The sequence below is a fragment of the Parus major genome, chromosome 7 (assembly GCF_001522545.3).
Source record: "Parus major isolate Abel chromosome 7, Parus_major1.1, whole genome shotgun sequence".
NCBI classification, from domain to species: domain Eukaryota; kingdom Metazoa; phylum Chordata; class Aves; order Passeriformes; family Paridae; genus Parus; species Parus major.
This window is the reverse complement of record NC_031776.1, coordinates 1492597-1510352: the sequence shown is the minus strand read 5'-3', so window position 1 is coordinate 1510352 and position 17756 is coordinate 1492597. Positions and strand designations below refer to the sequence as shown.

Genomic DNA, 17756 nt, shown 5'->3' with positions numbered 1-17756 from the left:
TGAAATATTTAATTATACTGGTAGCGACCAGTTAACAATTTACAGAACCACAGTGAGTACAAAACATTTTATAACTGGTAATCAGCTAATTTAAAAAAAAGAAAAAAAAAAGCCAGCAAAATGTGTATGTTCTGATTATAAACAATTGCAGAGGAATTACACAGAAGATTTCAGCACTAAGAGTATTTGGCTCAAAACCATACCCTGGTGTTTGTACAAGCTGATCTGGAGACTGATTACTGTGATTAGACAGACGTGTGACAGAGGAAATTACACCTCACGCTGGAGATAAATAAATCAAACCATGTCATCTGCCAGTTCCTTGTAAATCACATCAGTTCTGACTTTGGCAAAGCTGCTCCTTGGAGACACCCAACGCTGGCTTGCAAACAAGTCTACAAACCTAGGTGAGAGCATGGGGAAGGAAGAACACAAAGCTGGAGGAGTTCTGGAGAATGCTCCTTCCAGGACCTGAGGGGAGCCTCAGGGAAAGATGGAGAGAGATGTCTCACAAGGGCCTGGATTGCCAGGACAAGGAGGAATGGATTCAAATTGACAGAGGGCAGGGATGGATGGGATTTTGGGAAGGAACTGCTCCCTGTGAGGATGGGGAAGCCCTGGCAACAGTGTGCCCAAAGCAGCTGTGGCTGCCTCTGGGTCCCTGGAAATGTCCAAGGCTGGGCTGGATGGGGCTTGGAGCCACCTGGGACAGGTGTCCCTGTCCATAGCAGGGGTTGGAACTGGATGGGCTTTGAGGTTCCTCCCCATCCAAACCATTCTGGGACTCTCTGTTTTGGAGCAGAAGCAGCAGCACAGGGGCTGGGTCTGTGTGTCAGTGCAACAGGGGGTCCAGTGCAGAAACACCCAGCTGTAAGGAAGGGAATTAAAGCCTGGGTTCTGTGTGCCCTCCACATGTTTGCTACCATGCTCCTTCTGAAATGCCTTTGGTCCTTACCTGCATTAGCCACTTTTATTTCAAAACACAACCTGATGTTGAACTCAGACAGAAGCCATCAGATAAGCCCTGGCACTACTGGCTGTAGCATCATCTGTCTGTCATGCACCCCTAGATGGGCTTTTTCACCCTGTCAAGTCAGATGAATTAAGCAGCAAGAGCTGCTAGGATCATTGCTTATTTGTTCTCTCTTCTGGTAGACTCCAAGTAAACATTTGCAGGCAGGAAAGCTGCTGCAGAGAGCATTTACTGCTTGTGAGGACGGCGAGTCTCGGATGTGACACTTGCCCGGAGCACTGTGGTGCTCTTGTGGGAGTGAGGATGACTAAGGACATCACTTTGACTGACCAGATGTGGCAGATGATCCCTTTTCAAATCCTATTTCCAAGACACTGCCGTGCCTGCTGAAATGCTCCAGCAGCTGGGCAGACAGCTGTGGGTATTTTAAGGGAAAACAGGTTTCAGGTAGGATGATCTCACTGCTTCAATGGAATAAGCAAGGTAACAGTATGGTGTGTGTTATTCCATGTAATATTTGTGTAACTGGCGCTTACACATCCCAACTAGGGCTAAAAATGAACACAAATGAGGTCAGGAAGAAGGAAATCACAGAGGAAGTAGAAAATCACTACTGAAACAGAGGCAACACTGACCTACACCTGCAGGGAGCTGAGGAGAAGTGACAGGTTTTTTATGCCAAGTTTGACATTTGATGAGAGCATCTTCAAAGTTACCTTTGCTGAGTTTAATGAATTTTTTTTATAAAATTCAGATGTATGTTGGGATGTGCCAGCTTTGTTTATGCCTATCTTAAGGAAAAACTGCAATTTGTGCATCCAGAAATCAAACCCTTCTTCATGAATAGCAAATCAGTGATGCCACCCCCATGCCTTGACATAAAAAATATTTGCCATTTTTAGGTCAGAGGGGAAAAAAAAAAAAGACAAAATACCTGATTTCATTAAGATTACTTTAATGTACTTAAATATGCCAAGCTGGCAGGCAAAGAAGGTCATTTGAAATATCACCTAAAAGTAAAGCCTGAATAAGATATTCCACTTTCTCCATTAATCCAGCCATTTGCAAACTGAGGGAAGAGAATGGATTCTGAAGTTCACCTTTGCAAGTCATGGATGGCAAATTTTTCACTGTGTCATCAATACAGCACTAACCATTAGAACATTTATTTCTAATCCAGGCTTCCAGTTTGTCATCCCTAAATGATGCAGCAATTTGGGGCACAAGAGGTGCAGCACCCTCCCAGGGTAAGCCAAGGGTGGAGGCAACGTGTCAAACACCAATTTTGGCAAGTTTTTGGTAAAAGAACAGTCAAGGTTATGTAGTTGGAGTATAGAATGATGTAAGCATCTGTGATTAAGTGCAAAGGGCAAAGAGAAGAAGGGCTGGGAGCAGAAAGTCAAGGCCAGTTCTTATGTGTTTATTTACATTCCAGTCTGGGGGGGATGGGGGCAGGACAGAGGAAAAAAATAATAAAAATTAAAAAAAAAAAGAAAAAAGAAAGAAATAAAAGAAAAAAAAAAAAAAGCAAGAGCACACAGCTGCCATCCCAAAAACAGACCTCCCATCTGCCACCCACGATTTGCATGTCACCTTCTCCAGGCTCATTTGTACTTCATTAACTGCCATTGACTTAACAAGATTTATGCAAATGACACCATAGGAGCTCGCTAACTCCCACTGCAATCAAGTGATTATGTATGTACAATTCTCCACAGCAATGAAAAATTAATACATGACAAGCCCCCCTCACCGCTGAGCTAAGCTTCTTGCTTTTATTTTTCTTGTTGTGTTCATTTTTTTTAAAATTTGAATATGCCCTATTGATATAAAGATTTCCCAAACCCACAAAAACCAAATTAATTTTCCCAAAACGCTACAAAACCTCCCATCCTAGAAAGTCAATTCTCACAAGCTGTGGAGCTCAATGTGTGCTTCAATATATTCTCTCAGTCTACCAGGAACAAGACTTTTTTTCCAGAATAAATGGGTTTGGAGGAAGGATTCTCCAACCAGAGCAAGCCACTTGTTTTAAGAATATTATTAGCAATGCTACAGAAAATAGCTTAAATATTCTTAGTTTAAGCACCTTTTTCTCAGAAAAGAATCCTACTGGATTTTAACTTGAAGCCAATATTGCTCATGACTTTTTCTGTTTGATTTGCACAAGATCTTTAAAAAGCACACAAATGAAATTTTGTGTATATATATATATATATATTCAATTCTGACATTCCCACTTCTCAGCAGCTGCTAAAAGCCCAGGATTTAGGACATGCTGATATGGCTGTACATGCACAAGATACTGGTACCTTCCCAGGAAATCTGCCTCCCCAAAATTTCACTCACTTTAAGAGTAGTTTGGCAGGAGCAAGCAGTCACCCTTTAAAAACAAACCTGCTTTTCATTGCCCACATTTTGGGTTTCTGCTGGGAGCAGGAAGGGTCATCAGGACAATTTTATATGGTTTAGCCCAATAAAAGCAAATTTAGCACTGCAGTGAAAAATCAGCTTTACCATGTAGAAAGGACACAGAGAATAAGAACATTAACTCTTTTTGACCAAGCTGCTCTGAGTTAAGGATAAAGCCATGAAGGAATGAGGTGTTTCCTTAGAAAGGAAATGGACAATTCACAATTTTACCTCCTTCATGGAGTGCAATCCTGGAATGGTTTGGGTTGGAATAGACCTTGTATCTCCTTCCAACACCCTGCCATGGGCAGGGACACTTTCCCCTAGACCAGGTTTGCTCCAAACTCTCAGGGATTTCCCTTAAACTCACAGGGATTCAGGCACCAAGAAAAGGAATGCAGGAGCAGGTTCCAACTCTTGGCTTCTTTTGGCCAAAACCCAGAGGCAGCTGTGCAGGTCCATAGCTGGGTCCCACAATGATCAGCAACTCGTTCATAGGGCTGGGAGAGATTCCATTTTTTCCTCAAAACCCGAACATTTCCAGCCACCAAGGAACTTGTTTTGGCTGGAGGTTTTAGCTTTTGTTTGTGGGGTGTTGTAGGGTTTGGTTTTGTTGTTTGTTTGGGGATTTTGTTGTTGTTTAGTTTTATATCCCCATATCAGTCCTGGGAATGCTGCAGCCTGAAATCGGATTTCTTTTCCCAAATATCCCAAGCAACGAGAGACAGAACAAGAAGAAACAGCCTCAAGTTGCACCAGGGAAGGTTCAGGTTGGATATTAAGAAAAATTTCTTCACAGAAAGGCTGGTCAGGCACTGGCAAAGGTTCCCAGGACAGTGGTGGTGTCCCCATCCCTGGAGGGATCCAAAATCCAGGAGAGGATGTGGTGCTTGAGGATGAGGACATGGGCGAGTGGTGGCTTTGGCAGTGCTTGTTTCAACGCAGGACTTGGTGATCTTAGAGAGCTTTTCCAACCTTAAATGTCTCAGTGACTCCATTTGCCATAGAAAACATCATGATGGAAGGGGTTTCTCATCTTAAGAGGAACAGCAGCACCAAATTGAGAAGTTCCCTTCCACATCCCTCTGTCTTATTCCCAGTTAAAGCACGAAATAAAAGATACCAACTTTCCTAGCAGGAATTTCTGTTGCCTCAGAGACAGGTCCAATGATGTGGCACCTGTCGAGTCCCCCAGCAACTGAACCTGGAGCCAACCTCGACTGACCAGACCCCCAAACCCCTCCCCTCCTGACATCTGAGTGTGATATGAAATCCCACTGGGAGCAGCCACCCTACAGCACTGCAAAACCCTCCCAACCTCCCATCCCCAAAGCACGGGATGGATCTGCTGAGGATGCACATCAAGGATTTGTGGGTAATGGCCTGTACATGACAAAATGAAATTATCATAATTGGGATTAGTAACAAGAAGGACACATTCCCAAAAGATTGGTCATATTTGGAATACAAGCAGGACTGCAAGGAGAATTTTTCCATACTGAAATTCCAGATATTTTAAGGGATATTCCTTTACAACACACTGTGGCACACACTTAGTGTTTATCTTACAGCACTCTTCCTGTGAGTGTTGTTTTAATCAAATTAATTCCATACAACAGCATTTTAGGAAAGAACAGTATATATGCCTGGAATAAATACTGGCACATCTATTCCTCAGTTTTACATTCTCAGATGCACTTTTGTTTAATTAGCATTACCCAAAAGGATTGCAGCTGGTCTAACTCATCCTGTACCATACAAAAGCTGTAGGAAAATAAAATTGTAGCTTGCTTTAAATGCCTGGAATCTCCTCCCGAATGCAGAGCCAAATACTGAGCTCCTCTGCTTTCAAACTGCTCTTCTGGATTGCAGCGTGCTTGATTAAAATTTGCCTACTAAAGATTCACACACGACAGCATTTTTGCTGCCTGATGGTCCCAAAAGGTCTTTTAGAATGACTTTAGGAAGAAAAATCACAGCTGATAGTTAAGGGTACAAAATCAACTCCTCCTCGCATCCAGAAAGAGAAGAAAACCACAAAACACCCAAAATACATAAACCCAACTCCAGACAGGACATCCAGGGCTACTGATGGATGGCCATCCTGCTACTGGCAGGATAAGGCATGGACTGAAGTTTAGGAGAGGCAAGTGAGCCTCTGGAGGGCAGGGAAGGCACCAAAACAACTGGAGGGAAACGTGTGGGAAGAAAATAAGTGGGAAAGAAAGGGAGCTTATCTCTAGCAAGGCAACTCTCACACATGAGTAAACACTTGTGAACACTAACCCAGGAACTGTGTGAGAAGCATTCCATGGGAAGGTGGAGAGCTCAACCACATGGCTTCAGTGCCATTTCATTTGAGAAAGTAAATCATCTCATTCCCCAAATACTTCCCATCCAACACTGGCACCGCTTCTGCCTTTCAAAGGAGTGTTCCCAGCTACAATTTAGCATCGAGTTTCCAGGCTAATGAAAGTGCATCTAGGCTAGTAAAAACAGACCAAAACAAATCCTCGGCTTCAAGTCCTGTTGTGTAATGAGAAAGTTTAATTAAGGCCACACATTACAGCTGTAAACGTTCTCTTATATAATAAGGTCTAAATGAAACTGAACCTAATCAAAGTTACAATCCCTTCATTAGCAAATTACAAACAAGAGCGCGCAGCTGACACACCGGCCATGATTATCACAACTAATTGCCTCGTTGTTACGGAGCAGCCTGAAACTGTGTTCAGATGTCCGTCTGTGGTAGCAAATTAGGGCCACATCAGGCTATTCCTGCGATCACAAGGGGCTCTTGTCGAGCGATCTGATTTACCCTGCGCCTGGCAGCACTCGGCCCAATCAAAGCCCCCTCTACAAAGGCAGCTTTGAAGCCAGCACAGCCTAGAAACCCGCTCCATATGCAGGCCGGCAGACTGCACTTCATTAGGCCTGTTGTCACATTTTCCCTCTTCTTATTCTAATGATCCTATTTTAATACACATAGGAACCTCTCCTAATTGATGTCAAGTGAGTGACTTCCACATTCATCACGGGCGCACATCAAACGCCGCTCGGCGCGGCCCCGCCACCGCCGTGCCGCGGACCCGAGGTGTGTCTCCCAACTATGGAAAGCAGGCAAGGGAAAAAAAATGCAACTATTTCGGCATTACCTGTTTAATTGGGATTGCTCGGCCGCTTCCAATGCTGTCTGTTCTGCTCTCCAGGACCTTCTTCTCTTTGTCTGGGTCACTCCCTTTCCGAGACTGCAGAGCGAAAAGAAAAGTTTGTGCTTCATTAAATGGACGCAGAGGATGCTTTCATTTGCCTTTTTTTTTTTTTCCTTTCGGGGCAATTAAAAAATAATCTGGCAGGTAAATAGAGGCTCAAAATTGGATATACACGAGTACACAACCATCCTAAAACCTGAATAAATTTCCCATCCACCACCCAGTTTGAAATGCATTTGGGTTTAAAGAGTTACAGCTTCCCTGTCTGAAGAGCCACAACATCACAGGACACGTTTCTGAAGTTTCCAATGGTGCCTCCAAAGGCGAATGAAGGTGCCATCTCCTCATTAAAAAAATTTCATATACCCATGCATACATTTAATTCACAGCCGTGTGGTTCTTAGAAATGTCACCAACTATTTAGAAATGTGATTTTATAATGCTGGGTTTGACCATATGGACTTCAACTTATTATTACTTTTCTGCTTCGGGATGGTTAGAAAGTTGGAACCGCAAGAAAAGCCGGGGACTGGAAAAATTAGCATGAGGAGAATTTTACTGATGTTTAAAACCTGAACTGCTTTCTCCTGGCTTTCTCCAAGGCTGGAACTGCTGCAGGAGTAAGGTCACAGTGCTCCCTTCACGACTTTATCAAGTTATATGGGAATTTGAAAAAGTTATTCAGATCGCAGCCCGTTATTGCGACAGAACGCACGGGTGCGGTGATTTTGACAGATTTATTTTATTACAAAAAGAAGACCTGAGAGTCATCCTCCTTAATAACTGTGCTGACAAGTGACAACTTCACTCCATTACTTTCCAATGGGAACATTACTCACACGGTATCAGAAATGGGAAAACATTTTCGTGTGCTTTTCAACTCGGCGCTGATGTATGGAAGGAGCCCGTTTGTGGTGTCCGGCACCGCCATGGGGAGCTAATGAAAACCGGCTCCGCGTTTCCAGTGCAGAGAGACACCGAAATCGGGAGGATAACTGGGATCCTGGATCGCTAGTGCTGCTTCCCCTGTCCCACAAAGGGGTGGAAGGAAGAATAAACCCCCGGAGCAGCTGCCTCTGGGTGTGAGAGGAGGGAGGGAAGGCAGCGAGGAGCATTCCGAGCGACACATTTGCCCAGCGGGGATCCCGCGCTGCCGGCCCCGCTCCGCCGGGAACGGGCTCCTACCACCAGTTACTATGGTTTGGGGCAATGGAATGACGTGCCGGGGAATTACACAAAGAACAAATGAAAGCAAGCAAAACAAGTGGGAGGGATGAAATCCAGTGTGCAGGATAACTATTGTTCCTTGTCCTTCAAGACAGATTTCTGCCTCTGAAAGTGCCACTTCCCAAGAATACAAGGCAAAACAAAGCTTCAATGGCGCAAAGCGCCCGTAAGTGACATTGTAAAGAAACTCAGTGAAGGTGCCCAAATCCTTGGGAGGGGAGTTGTCAACTTGAATGTTTCTTTTTTATCTGACTTTTTCTACAGAAAGGACCCTGCCTCTGAAATGCAGGCTGAATATCTACATGCTGTTTTTCACTTCTGGTTTTAAATCATTACCATTCCCTAAAAGTTACTGCAGCTGGAAATCACACGCTGCACGTGGAAGGGAAATACCTACGTGCAAAACACTGGTAAATGCCTGAAGTACAGAAAAGTAGGGATTTCTGTTAAGCAAATTCCTTTCTAGCTGCTCATAATCACAGAATCCCTAACACTTTCCAGGGGAGAACCTTGCATGCTCTGCTATTTATAAAGATAAATTGTGCAGTGAAACAGAGATCTGATCTTTTATGCTTTTGTACCTATGACACACACAATATGTCTTCTATCCTAGCAAAAAAAAAAATCCATTCCAAACCATGCTGGAGCAACATTTCCCAGGACTTTTTCTGATGACACATCTACACAATAAATGGTTCTATTTAAAACTTGGTGCCAGCAAACCAGAAGAAGTCTGGAAAAATTAAAACACCTGCAGGAATACCACTGAAGTGATTTCCCCTTTGCACTGGAAGTCACTCACAGAGTTAACCCACATAAAACCTGACCTAAGACGTCACACGTGAGTTCGGGCACAACCAGACCCAGATCAGCAGTGCAGAGTACCCCAAAAGTAAAATATTCATCTCTAACAGTAGATACTGAGACAGAGAGGTCATTTTAAGTTTGAAAAACTCTCTAGGAATCCTGTAAATATTTATGACAGGTAACACTGAATGTGGGAAAGGTGATGCACCTTTCTACGCCAGAAATTCCCTCACCCATTGTGGGACCAGACATGGTTAGAAATCAGCTTCTTCCTCAGTGAACCTCGTAAGTGCATTTGAAATCCTCACCTGCTTATACAAAATTATTTGGTGATCCCAGTTATCACACTGTCCAAAACAAAGGATATTAACTCTTCTAATATTTCATCTATCTTATCACTTAAGGGGAAAATCAGCTGCTGCAACAACAGCTTTACAACAAACATTAATACTCAACGTCAGAAAGACGAGATGCTGCATTTAAAGCACTGAACATGTTTAAAATTCTCAACCCTATTCCAACTCAAAACTGTAATGAAAAAGAATCAAATATTTTCTACTTAGTCCAGTCCTCTTCCAGAAATAGAAGATCTAAAGATCACTAAACAGATTACCTGTGCTAGATAACAGGGGGTAATTTGTAATTATTAAAAAGAATATATCTGATTCTGTAAGAGATAAATTCATAAGGGACTGGGAAGAGAAACAAAGCAATAAACCCAGAGCTAAACGATAAAATATTTTAATTACACCTTCTGTTCATAACTACACAGAAAATACTGATTATCTATTTATTCAATTAAACAATTCCAGGTTATAACTTGGCACAAAAGCTGGGTTACAGCAGAGAAGGTGTTAAGTACTTCAGAACATAGATTACAGGGCAACTCATTAAACAATCTCACTATACCCACCTTAAAAGACACAACTAATTCTGCAAAGGCAAATTATTATTATTTTTCCCAGTTATCAGATATTAAGTCAACTATCAACACCCTCTCATATAGCAAATACAGTTCTCACTCATTATCCCAAAGCAGAGCTTTAGTCTGTTTGCTTACAGCTGACTTAACATTCTCCCCAAACCTTTCCTGTGACTGTAGATGGGTCTGTTTTCTCTCCTCCCTTTCTCAAATTTTCAGCTGCTCCAAACTGAAACATCCCCAATTCCCCAAATGCCAGCACCACCTCCAGAGCCCTGGCAGCACCTCACACATCCCTCAGCCCGGACATGGATGCTCAGCGATGTTTTCAGGGATGCTCAGCTCTGCTTCCAGAGCTCTGACTGCTGGTGGTTTCTGGGCTGACACTGACATCTAGTGGGGTTGGGAACTCTGGAATTCTCCCACCAAACCCCAGATTATTCCCACCAATGGGAAGAAATCAGCACAAATGTTATCAAATATCAGCGTTAAAGCTGGGGCAATTCTTCCCAGGCCACTCATTTTATTGTTTTCCACCTACACACCTGCACCCAAACACAAATGTGTGATCTCCTCTCCTTTACAGGAGTGGGAGATCTGGGTTTAAATCAAAATACCTCTGTTGGGATGCACACAGGATCCTTGGGGCTCTGTGCTGTCACTCCAAAACGGTGACAAAACTTTCCAGTTGCTGAAGGTGGAGAGCTCAGATTTCCCTCAGATTATGAGGAAATGGTTTTATTGGGTTTGTATGTAGGAAGTGAGCATGACATCACCTCTGGAATAAAATATATAAATTCTCCATGTTGACAGGGAAGTTGTGGGGGTTCCTAAACACAACTAACATGAGGCTGCAGCTCCCAGGGCAGTTACACGAGAGCCCAGAGGGATTCTGTGTTTGCTACAATGTGTGTGAACTGCCAAAAAAGCACTTAAAACCACAATTACACCTGCAACATGATCCCAAAGCTTTCAGCAAGAGAGCTTAAACCAAGGAAACCTTCACTCAGGGCTTCACCAGCATCTCCCAAACTACTACTGTATAACAAAGACCTGTCATATTGCACCAGGCAGCTTTCTATTTGATTTTTTTTGTTTGATTTCTGGGTTTTTTGGTGAAGCAAAAACAGGTGGTTTGGAAAGAAAAAAAGTTACTTTAATCTCCATTATCTTTTTTAACCCTGGAGAAAAGTGATCTAATTCTGTACAGTAATAAAAGTAGCACGGGGTAGTTATGGAATAGTTTGGTTTTGGAAGGAGCTTAAAGCCCATGAAGTCCCAGCCCTGCAATGGCAGGGACACCTTCCACTGTCCCAGGCTGCTCCAAGCCCTGTCCAGTCTGGCCTTGGACACTTCCAGCGATCCAGGGGCAACCACAGCTGCTCTGGGCACCCTGTGCCACCCTCACACTGAGGAATTCCTTCCCAATATCTAACCCTGCCCTGTCAGGGGAGGTCCCATCACTCCAGGCCCTTGTCCCAAGTCGCTCTCCAGCTCTCCTGGAGCACTGTAAAGGGCTCTGAGGTTTCCCTGGAGCCTTCTCTTCTCCAGGCTGATCAACCTCAAGTCTCAGCCTGTTTTCCTAGGGAAAGTGCTGCTGTTAAGTCTCAGACAGAAGCACGGAATGATAACTGCAGGATGTTTTTGTTTGAAGCCCACAGATCCATCTGAGTGCTGCAGTGTGGATCAGAGCAGCCCAGCTGCAGAGGGCTGAGGCTCAGGCTGTCCCCACAGCACAGCACACCCAGCACAGCAGCACAGGGCCCCTGGCTCACTCACCGTGAAGAGGTTGGATCGGCGCTTGGACTGTTTACGGACAGGAGTTGGTGTGTTGGCAGTGGGAGGAACATCAATCCGCAGCTCCTTCTGGCTGGTGCTTGGAGTTGATGGGACAGAGGAGGAATAATCACTTAAACTCCCTCCTCCATTACTGGTCTGCAAGGATTAAAGGGAGTTTTAAACAGTGGTACACTGCTTTCAAGAAATGACAATCCACAGCTATGTCTTATCTTATTTACTCCTGTTTTACTCCAAATTTATGCAGAAGTGCAGCCAGGGCTCAGGGGCTCAGCAGAGCTGCCCTAATGCCACTTTTCCACACATTTCTATTCCAAGCCTTTAAACATCTCCCCTGCCATTATTTTTTGAATACTTAGATAGCTCTGTTTATATATACAGCAGGCACATTTTCATTCTACACAGTATAACCTTGACTGGGTATCAATAGTTTCATTTGTTTTCTAGTGTATGAGTAAGCAAAACACTGGGGGAAACCTTCCAAAGCTGGATTTCTACTGAACTAAATTCTAAGAGAAAATACCCAGTGCATGGACCTGCACAGCTGAAATAAAACCTACTCTGGAGACACTAGATCACTGAGAGCTGATCAAGAAAATGAAAATAATTCAGGGCTGCCAAAAGGCTACTACAGGGCTGGATAAAGCCCAACATATTCCAAGCATCACAGAATCTCCTGAACTGCGAGGGACCCACAAGGATAATTGAGACCAACTCCTGCACAGGATTTGCTGAAGCTGCTGGTGCAAAGATACAAAACTTGTAAATAAGATATTCTAATTTATTCAAGGCAGCCAGAACTGTGATGTTACATCCTAGTCCTGAAAGAAATAAAGCACTGAGGCTATAAAACAATAAATGAACAGAAGTAACAAATTCCTAAAAATAGGGAGGCGAGGAAACCAGACAGAATGGAAAGGACCAAAAGGTGATTAAGAAAACATCTTATTTTTTCTTTAAAAGGACTTATTGCACATGACATAAGTACTAAAAACACCTTTAAAGGAGGAGATGCTCTATGTGTTAGATGGGGGACTGGGGCAGGACAACAGGGAAAATTCTGCCAACTGTGGATGGAAAACTCAGCAGAGGAACAGCAGTGGATGAAGGGGCTGGGCAACAACTCACATGTAATTTTTTGGGGAAAAGGAACAATTGGGATGCACGGAGAAGGAAGGGGGAAAGGCCATATTTAAAGCAGCCAAGTCTCCTAGAGGAAGTGAGGAAAGGTGGTAAGAGGGTGTTTCCAGAATTCCTGAGGAGAAAGATGCCTGATGGGACTTCCCCCATGCTCCTTGGGGATCAAGATCTCAAGCTGCAACCAGTCAGGATGAAAAAGGAGACGACAATCCCTTACACCCCCAGCTGAAGTTTCTCCATCTTCCAAGTTCTCTTCTGATTCTTGCAGCTTTTCCAAAGCAGGAAGCAGAGGTGAAGGCACTGAAAGCAACAGTGGGGCCAGAGAGAGATTCCCTACAACCTTCTCAAAAGCCAGAGGAAATAGCAGCAGAACTGGGAGATGTGTACAAAACATAGGAGATGAAATAACGTAACTGAAATGAACATTTTTAGTGTTCATGGTAACACTGGACAGATGAGCAGGACAAGCTGGGAAGAATTTTAATTAATTACCTCACTTTTGCTTTTCCTGTCTCTGTAGCAGCTTGTTCCCAAACCACTGGATGTGTTGGAGATGAGAAAGGTGGCAAGGAAATCCTTTTTTTTTTTTTTTCTTAACTGAAATGAATAGATTTATACCCTAAGAGCCTACTTCCCAAATGGAGAACATGAAGGAGTCCCTAAAATTTTACCTTTTAAATCCTTCATCATTTTACACTTTTTGCAGCTGTCTCCTGAATTTCCAAGTGATTTATTTTCTGGGAATGAGTAGCTCCTAAGGGAAAACACAACCCTGCTGGATATACTATTCCCCAAAGACACACAGAGAGTTTCTACAAGAGAAGTCCTGCAGGCAATGTTTCTCTTCTCACACACCAAGCCCAGTGGATTTCCAACTTTGTAAATAAAACTCTGAGGTCATTTCAGAATAAGCCACTGACTGGAACAATGAAAAACACAACAGACAAACACTTGGAAACCATGGAATGGTTGGGGCTGGAAGGGACCCCAAGGATCATCTAATTCCAACTCCTTGCCATGGGCAGGGACATCTTCCACACTGCCCCAAGCCCTGTCCAGCCTGGCCTTGGACACTTCCAGGGATCCAAGGGCAGCCAAAACTTCTCTGGGCACCTGTGCAGGGCCTCAGCATCCTCACAGGGAGGTATCTAAAATGCTTCTTCTAGATGAGTATTACGTTACTTAGAAACAACCCTGCAAACACAAAAGGATTGTGATACATCTGGCATTAAATAAATCACCACTCTTCTTTTGGTTTTGATATTCCAAAAAATTTCCAAAAAGCTTATCCATAATCAGGTCACACATACAATGAAACAATGGATGACCAAGCTGAGCACACTTTCATAGTTTATGTTTTTGGACAATTGTGCTGCAGTAAAAACTGTCTGGAGGCATTGTGCAAATGTAAATAATGCATCACTGCAGATTTGCCACAGGTAGTAAGGAATGAGCTTGTGTGGCAGCCACACCTGAGCTGCAGCTTTGTACTGGATGTTAAACTCCACACCCTTCCCAGGAATAATATCTTTGGATATCTTTGGAGAATGACATTGCTGACCAGGAAACACAACTCTTGGCACTGCAGTCCACATGGATGGACACCGAGGGGCTGCAGCGTGTCCAGGGAAGGGAACAGAGCTGGGAAGGGGTTGGAGCCCCAGGAGAGGCTGAGGGAGCTGGGAAAGGGGCTCAGCCTGGAGAAAAGGAGGCTCAGGGGGAATTTCTGGCTCTGCACAACTCCCTGACAGGAGGGGACAGCCGGGGGGATCGGGCTCTGCTCCCAGGGAATGGAGGCAGGAGGAGAGGGAACGGCCTCAAGTTGCGCCAGAGGAGATTTAGATTGTATTTCAAGGAAAATTTCTTCACCAAAGGGTGTGTCAGGTCCCTCTGCCATAGAGGAATGCATGAAGACATGGACACATGGTGCCATTTTCAACCTCCTCTTGCAGCAGAATGTAACAGCTGAATTTCAGGGAAGCCAGCCAGTGTAAAAACATATGCAGACTGCAGATTTCAAGGAATTATAGTCCCTGGTAAAACAATCTTTCCATCTTTACCTTCAAAACGACAGTTCACAATTAAGCTCACACTTCTGGGGATTCCTGGCTGGAATCTGCACATCAATTTGTCTGGAGAGGGGCCTGGAGACTTTGACACAAACAGCACTGACAGCTGCTGTGCCAAATGATTTTCCAGCTGTTTTTACAAGCAGGGCAAACTCAAACTCAGGCCCAGCTGCAGGTAACTCCTCAGCAGGTTATCCAGCCCCCACACACAGGCACTGAGGACCAAAGGTGGAGCTGAGCAGCCTCATGGGTTTGGGAACCAGGTGATCTCCACCTCCAGGCGCTGGGCAGAGGAAACAGCCCTTTGGAACTGCTTTTATTGGCACTATTCTTCTAAGTTAATATCTTAAAATTGCCCTCCTGATGTGTCAGGTGTAAAGGACAAACAATTCCTCTAGCACCAGGATGAATTTAGGGAAAAGGAATGCCTCTGTGGGGTTTTGTGAGGGAAAAAGGAACTCATTCTTCTTTGAAATTAGCCTTAGCATGGTATACAAGCATATCACACCTACAAATATCATCAAGGGATTGGGGAATGAGGGAATGAACAGTGGGATAGACACGCAGAGCACACAGATATAGAAGCAACTGGTCTGTACCTGTAAAAAGGAAATTAAAACCTATTCTAAGATGCCCTGTGGCCAATAAGAAGCCTCCAATCCACTGCACAACACCTCTTCCCCTCTAAACAGCTCAGAGTCCCTCTTGAAGTGTTCCAAAAAGCCAGACAGTGAGCTGTGACTGGAATACCTGAATGCACTGACAGAATGTAAGTGATGTTGCACCATCCCTCTTGTTGACAGAGTATACAACAGTTCTGTCCATCATGGATGGTAATCCTTGGATCTGAGAATAAAACTCTTTCCATGCATTCTGTGCTGCCCTGAAAGCCAACAGAGGTACCCAAAGTACTTCCAAGGGTTGTTGGCTCTGGGTATCAAGGGTTTCAAGGAAAACATCCCCCTTGATTGGCATACACATTAAAAACTAAGGCAGAAGGAAAATTAAGCTGCATCTACTACAAAGACAAGGGGATTTTGTCTCTGGAAGTATCTTACTGTGTGGAACAGGCTTCTGGAAATGAGTAACTATAGATATTCCCGAGAGCATTTTCTGTAAAGGAATCTTACTGAGGCATTCACCACCTCGGACTCCTGGACATGTGGATAGAGAGAGAAGCACCCAAACACACAGATGAGTCTTTCACAGAATCCCACAATGGTTTGGATTGGAAGGGACCTTAATGCTGATCCCAACACCCATTCCAACACCCTGCCATGGGCAGGGACACCTTCCACCAGAACAGACTGCTCCAAGCCCTGCCCAGCCTGGCAGACTGAAACCACAGACACCCTGGATGGTGCTGAGCCTTAGAATTCCCCCTGGGGTATGATGAGGACTAGCCTGGTTAAGGTGACACTCGATTCTTTCTTTTCTTTCTCTAAAGCCTAAGCTTTTGACTGCAGAGTCATCTGGAGAGTTTGCAGGAGTTCAATCCCCAGGATGATCCAACCAGAGATAGAACAATATCTGACTTTATCTGAAGTGCTGCATGTAACCACTGCCTCTGAAGGCCTTTGCTCCTGTGGAGAATGCAAGTGGCAGGGCACTGCACCGATAACGGGTTTGATTCATGGAGGAAATCTTCAGAGAAACATCATTACACCAAGAGAGATGTTCCAAAGGGCAAGACACCAGCCAGTCTTCCAGCCAAGATCAGAGATGGCAAATCTTGCCCCAGATCATCTTAAACTTGGAATTGCAGTTGCAAAGTTCTTTTAAGTCTGGGATAAGGATTCAGCTTCCTTCCCTTAAACAAGGTCATACTGCCTTTAAGTGTAGCACAAAGGAGATATGACATGAAACAGATTTCTGGCCTCTACTTTTAGGCATGACATCAGTCTCAGAAGAGAGACATCTTTGACTGGTGATGCAATTGCCCCTTTAGGTAATTATGACACGTGGCAAAGGCAGTAGAGAACATTATTTCACTTTTATTGAAACAGAATCGGGGGAGCCTTACCACAAAAGCTATCTTGCCTCAATTTTCCCAAACAGTTCTTATCACTGGCAAGAAGTTTGCTGCATAGGTGATAGTACTGGTTTAGAATTTGGTGTTTGCTGTTGACCTTCCAACTAGACTTGGGTAGGAAATCGGTGAGCACCCAGATATTTGATGTCCTTCATCAAAAAAAGGTTCATTAAATGCCCTCAGAGAGGGCGAGCTCCAAGGGCCTGTGGCCATGAACTGCTCAGGCAGAGCAGCTGAGGAAACCTGGAGAGGGGAGAACCTCTCCCATGTGAGAAGTTGTAACTTCACCAGAAGGCACCAGGGTTCTTCTGAAGAGCAACACACCTCACTCAGCACCTGCTTTAGAAAGCGGGGTCTGAACCCCAGCATTCTCTTTGGGTTCATCAGCAAAACCCACAGTCACAGTCTAAGGTCATATCAGGACTCAGCTGGAAGCAAAGCAACTCCCAGCAGAGAACTTTTAGGACTGAACTGGCAATTGCATCTTTAGGGTTATAACTCAGTGGGAAAAACTCCCTTCTGCCAAAAAGCAGGAACTGTGTGGGATAAAGGTCTGTAGTCAGAACAAATCCTCACATGGGTGGCTCAGGACTGCAAAATAAGCTGCTTATTGTTGTGTTTGGACTGAAAACCACACCAGAATGGCAGTGGGTGTCTGACATCATTCAGTTTATAGCCCAAACGTCCCAATGTTTATGTTTATGTCCCAAATGGGGACATGCTCAGAGATTATCAGTTGACACTAGAAAACAAAGACACTGAGGAAGGGCATCGCCAGGGAAACACAGAAGAGCGTGCAACACCTGTGGGTAAAAGTTGTACAAGTCAAAAAATTTTGGTATTAACCATACATTTCTTAAAATACCATCAAGTGTAAAATTCCAGCACTCCAACCAAGCTGGGAATACACCAGCTCAGCACAGCTGAGTGACAGTAACCAGCAAAAACACAGCGAGGGGATGTTAAAGCACAGCACAGCAAATCCTGTGACTGCAATGATTGGCCTGCTCAGGCCTGCAGGCTGCTGGGTATCAATGAGAATGATCAAGGCAGGCTTATCAACCCAAGCAGGCTCTAAAGACAAATTATTCTGCTTTGCTACTTTGTTTCTTGAACTCAAGCCAATCTAAAAAAAAATTCAAATGTCACTTCAAACTACAGATCA

At 44.1% G+C, this 17756-nt stretch overlaps 1 protein-coding gene across 10 annotated transcripts in view; it reads right to left on the bottom strand.

The window, feature by feature from the left end:
• AGAP1 (ArfGAP with GTPase domain, ankyrin repeat and PH domain 1) overlaps positions 1-17756 on the bottom strand; it is a 307695-nt gene that overhangs the window by 151622 nt on the left and 138317 nt on the right. For 9 of the 10 annotated variants that reach the window (XM_015634034.3, XM_015634041.3, XM_015634033.3 and 6 more), the window contains 2 exons: positions 11333-11488; positions 6541-6633 (listed from right to left, as the gene is read on the bottom strand). In XM_015634034.3, coding sequence (XP_015489520.1) covers positions 6541-6633; positions 11333-11488 — 249 coding nt within the window. The remainder of the gene's footprint in view (positions 1-6540; positions 6634-11332; positions 11489-17756) is intronic. The other variant, XM_033515930.1, reaches the window with a different exon arrangement.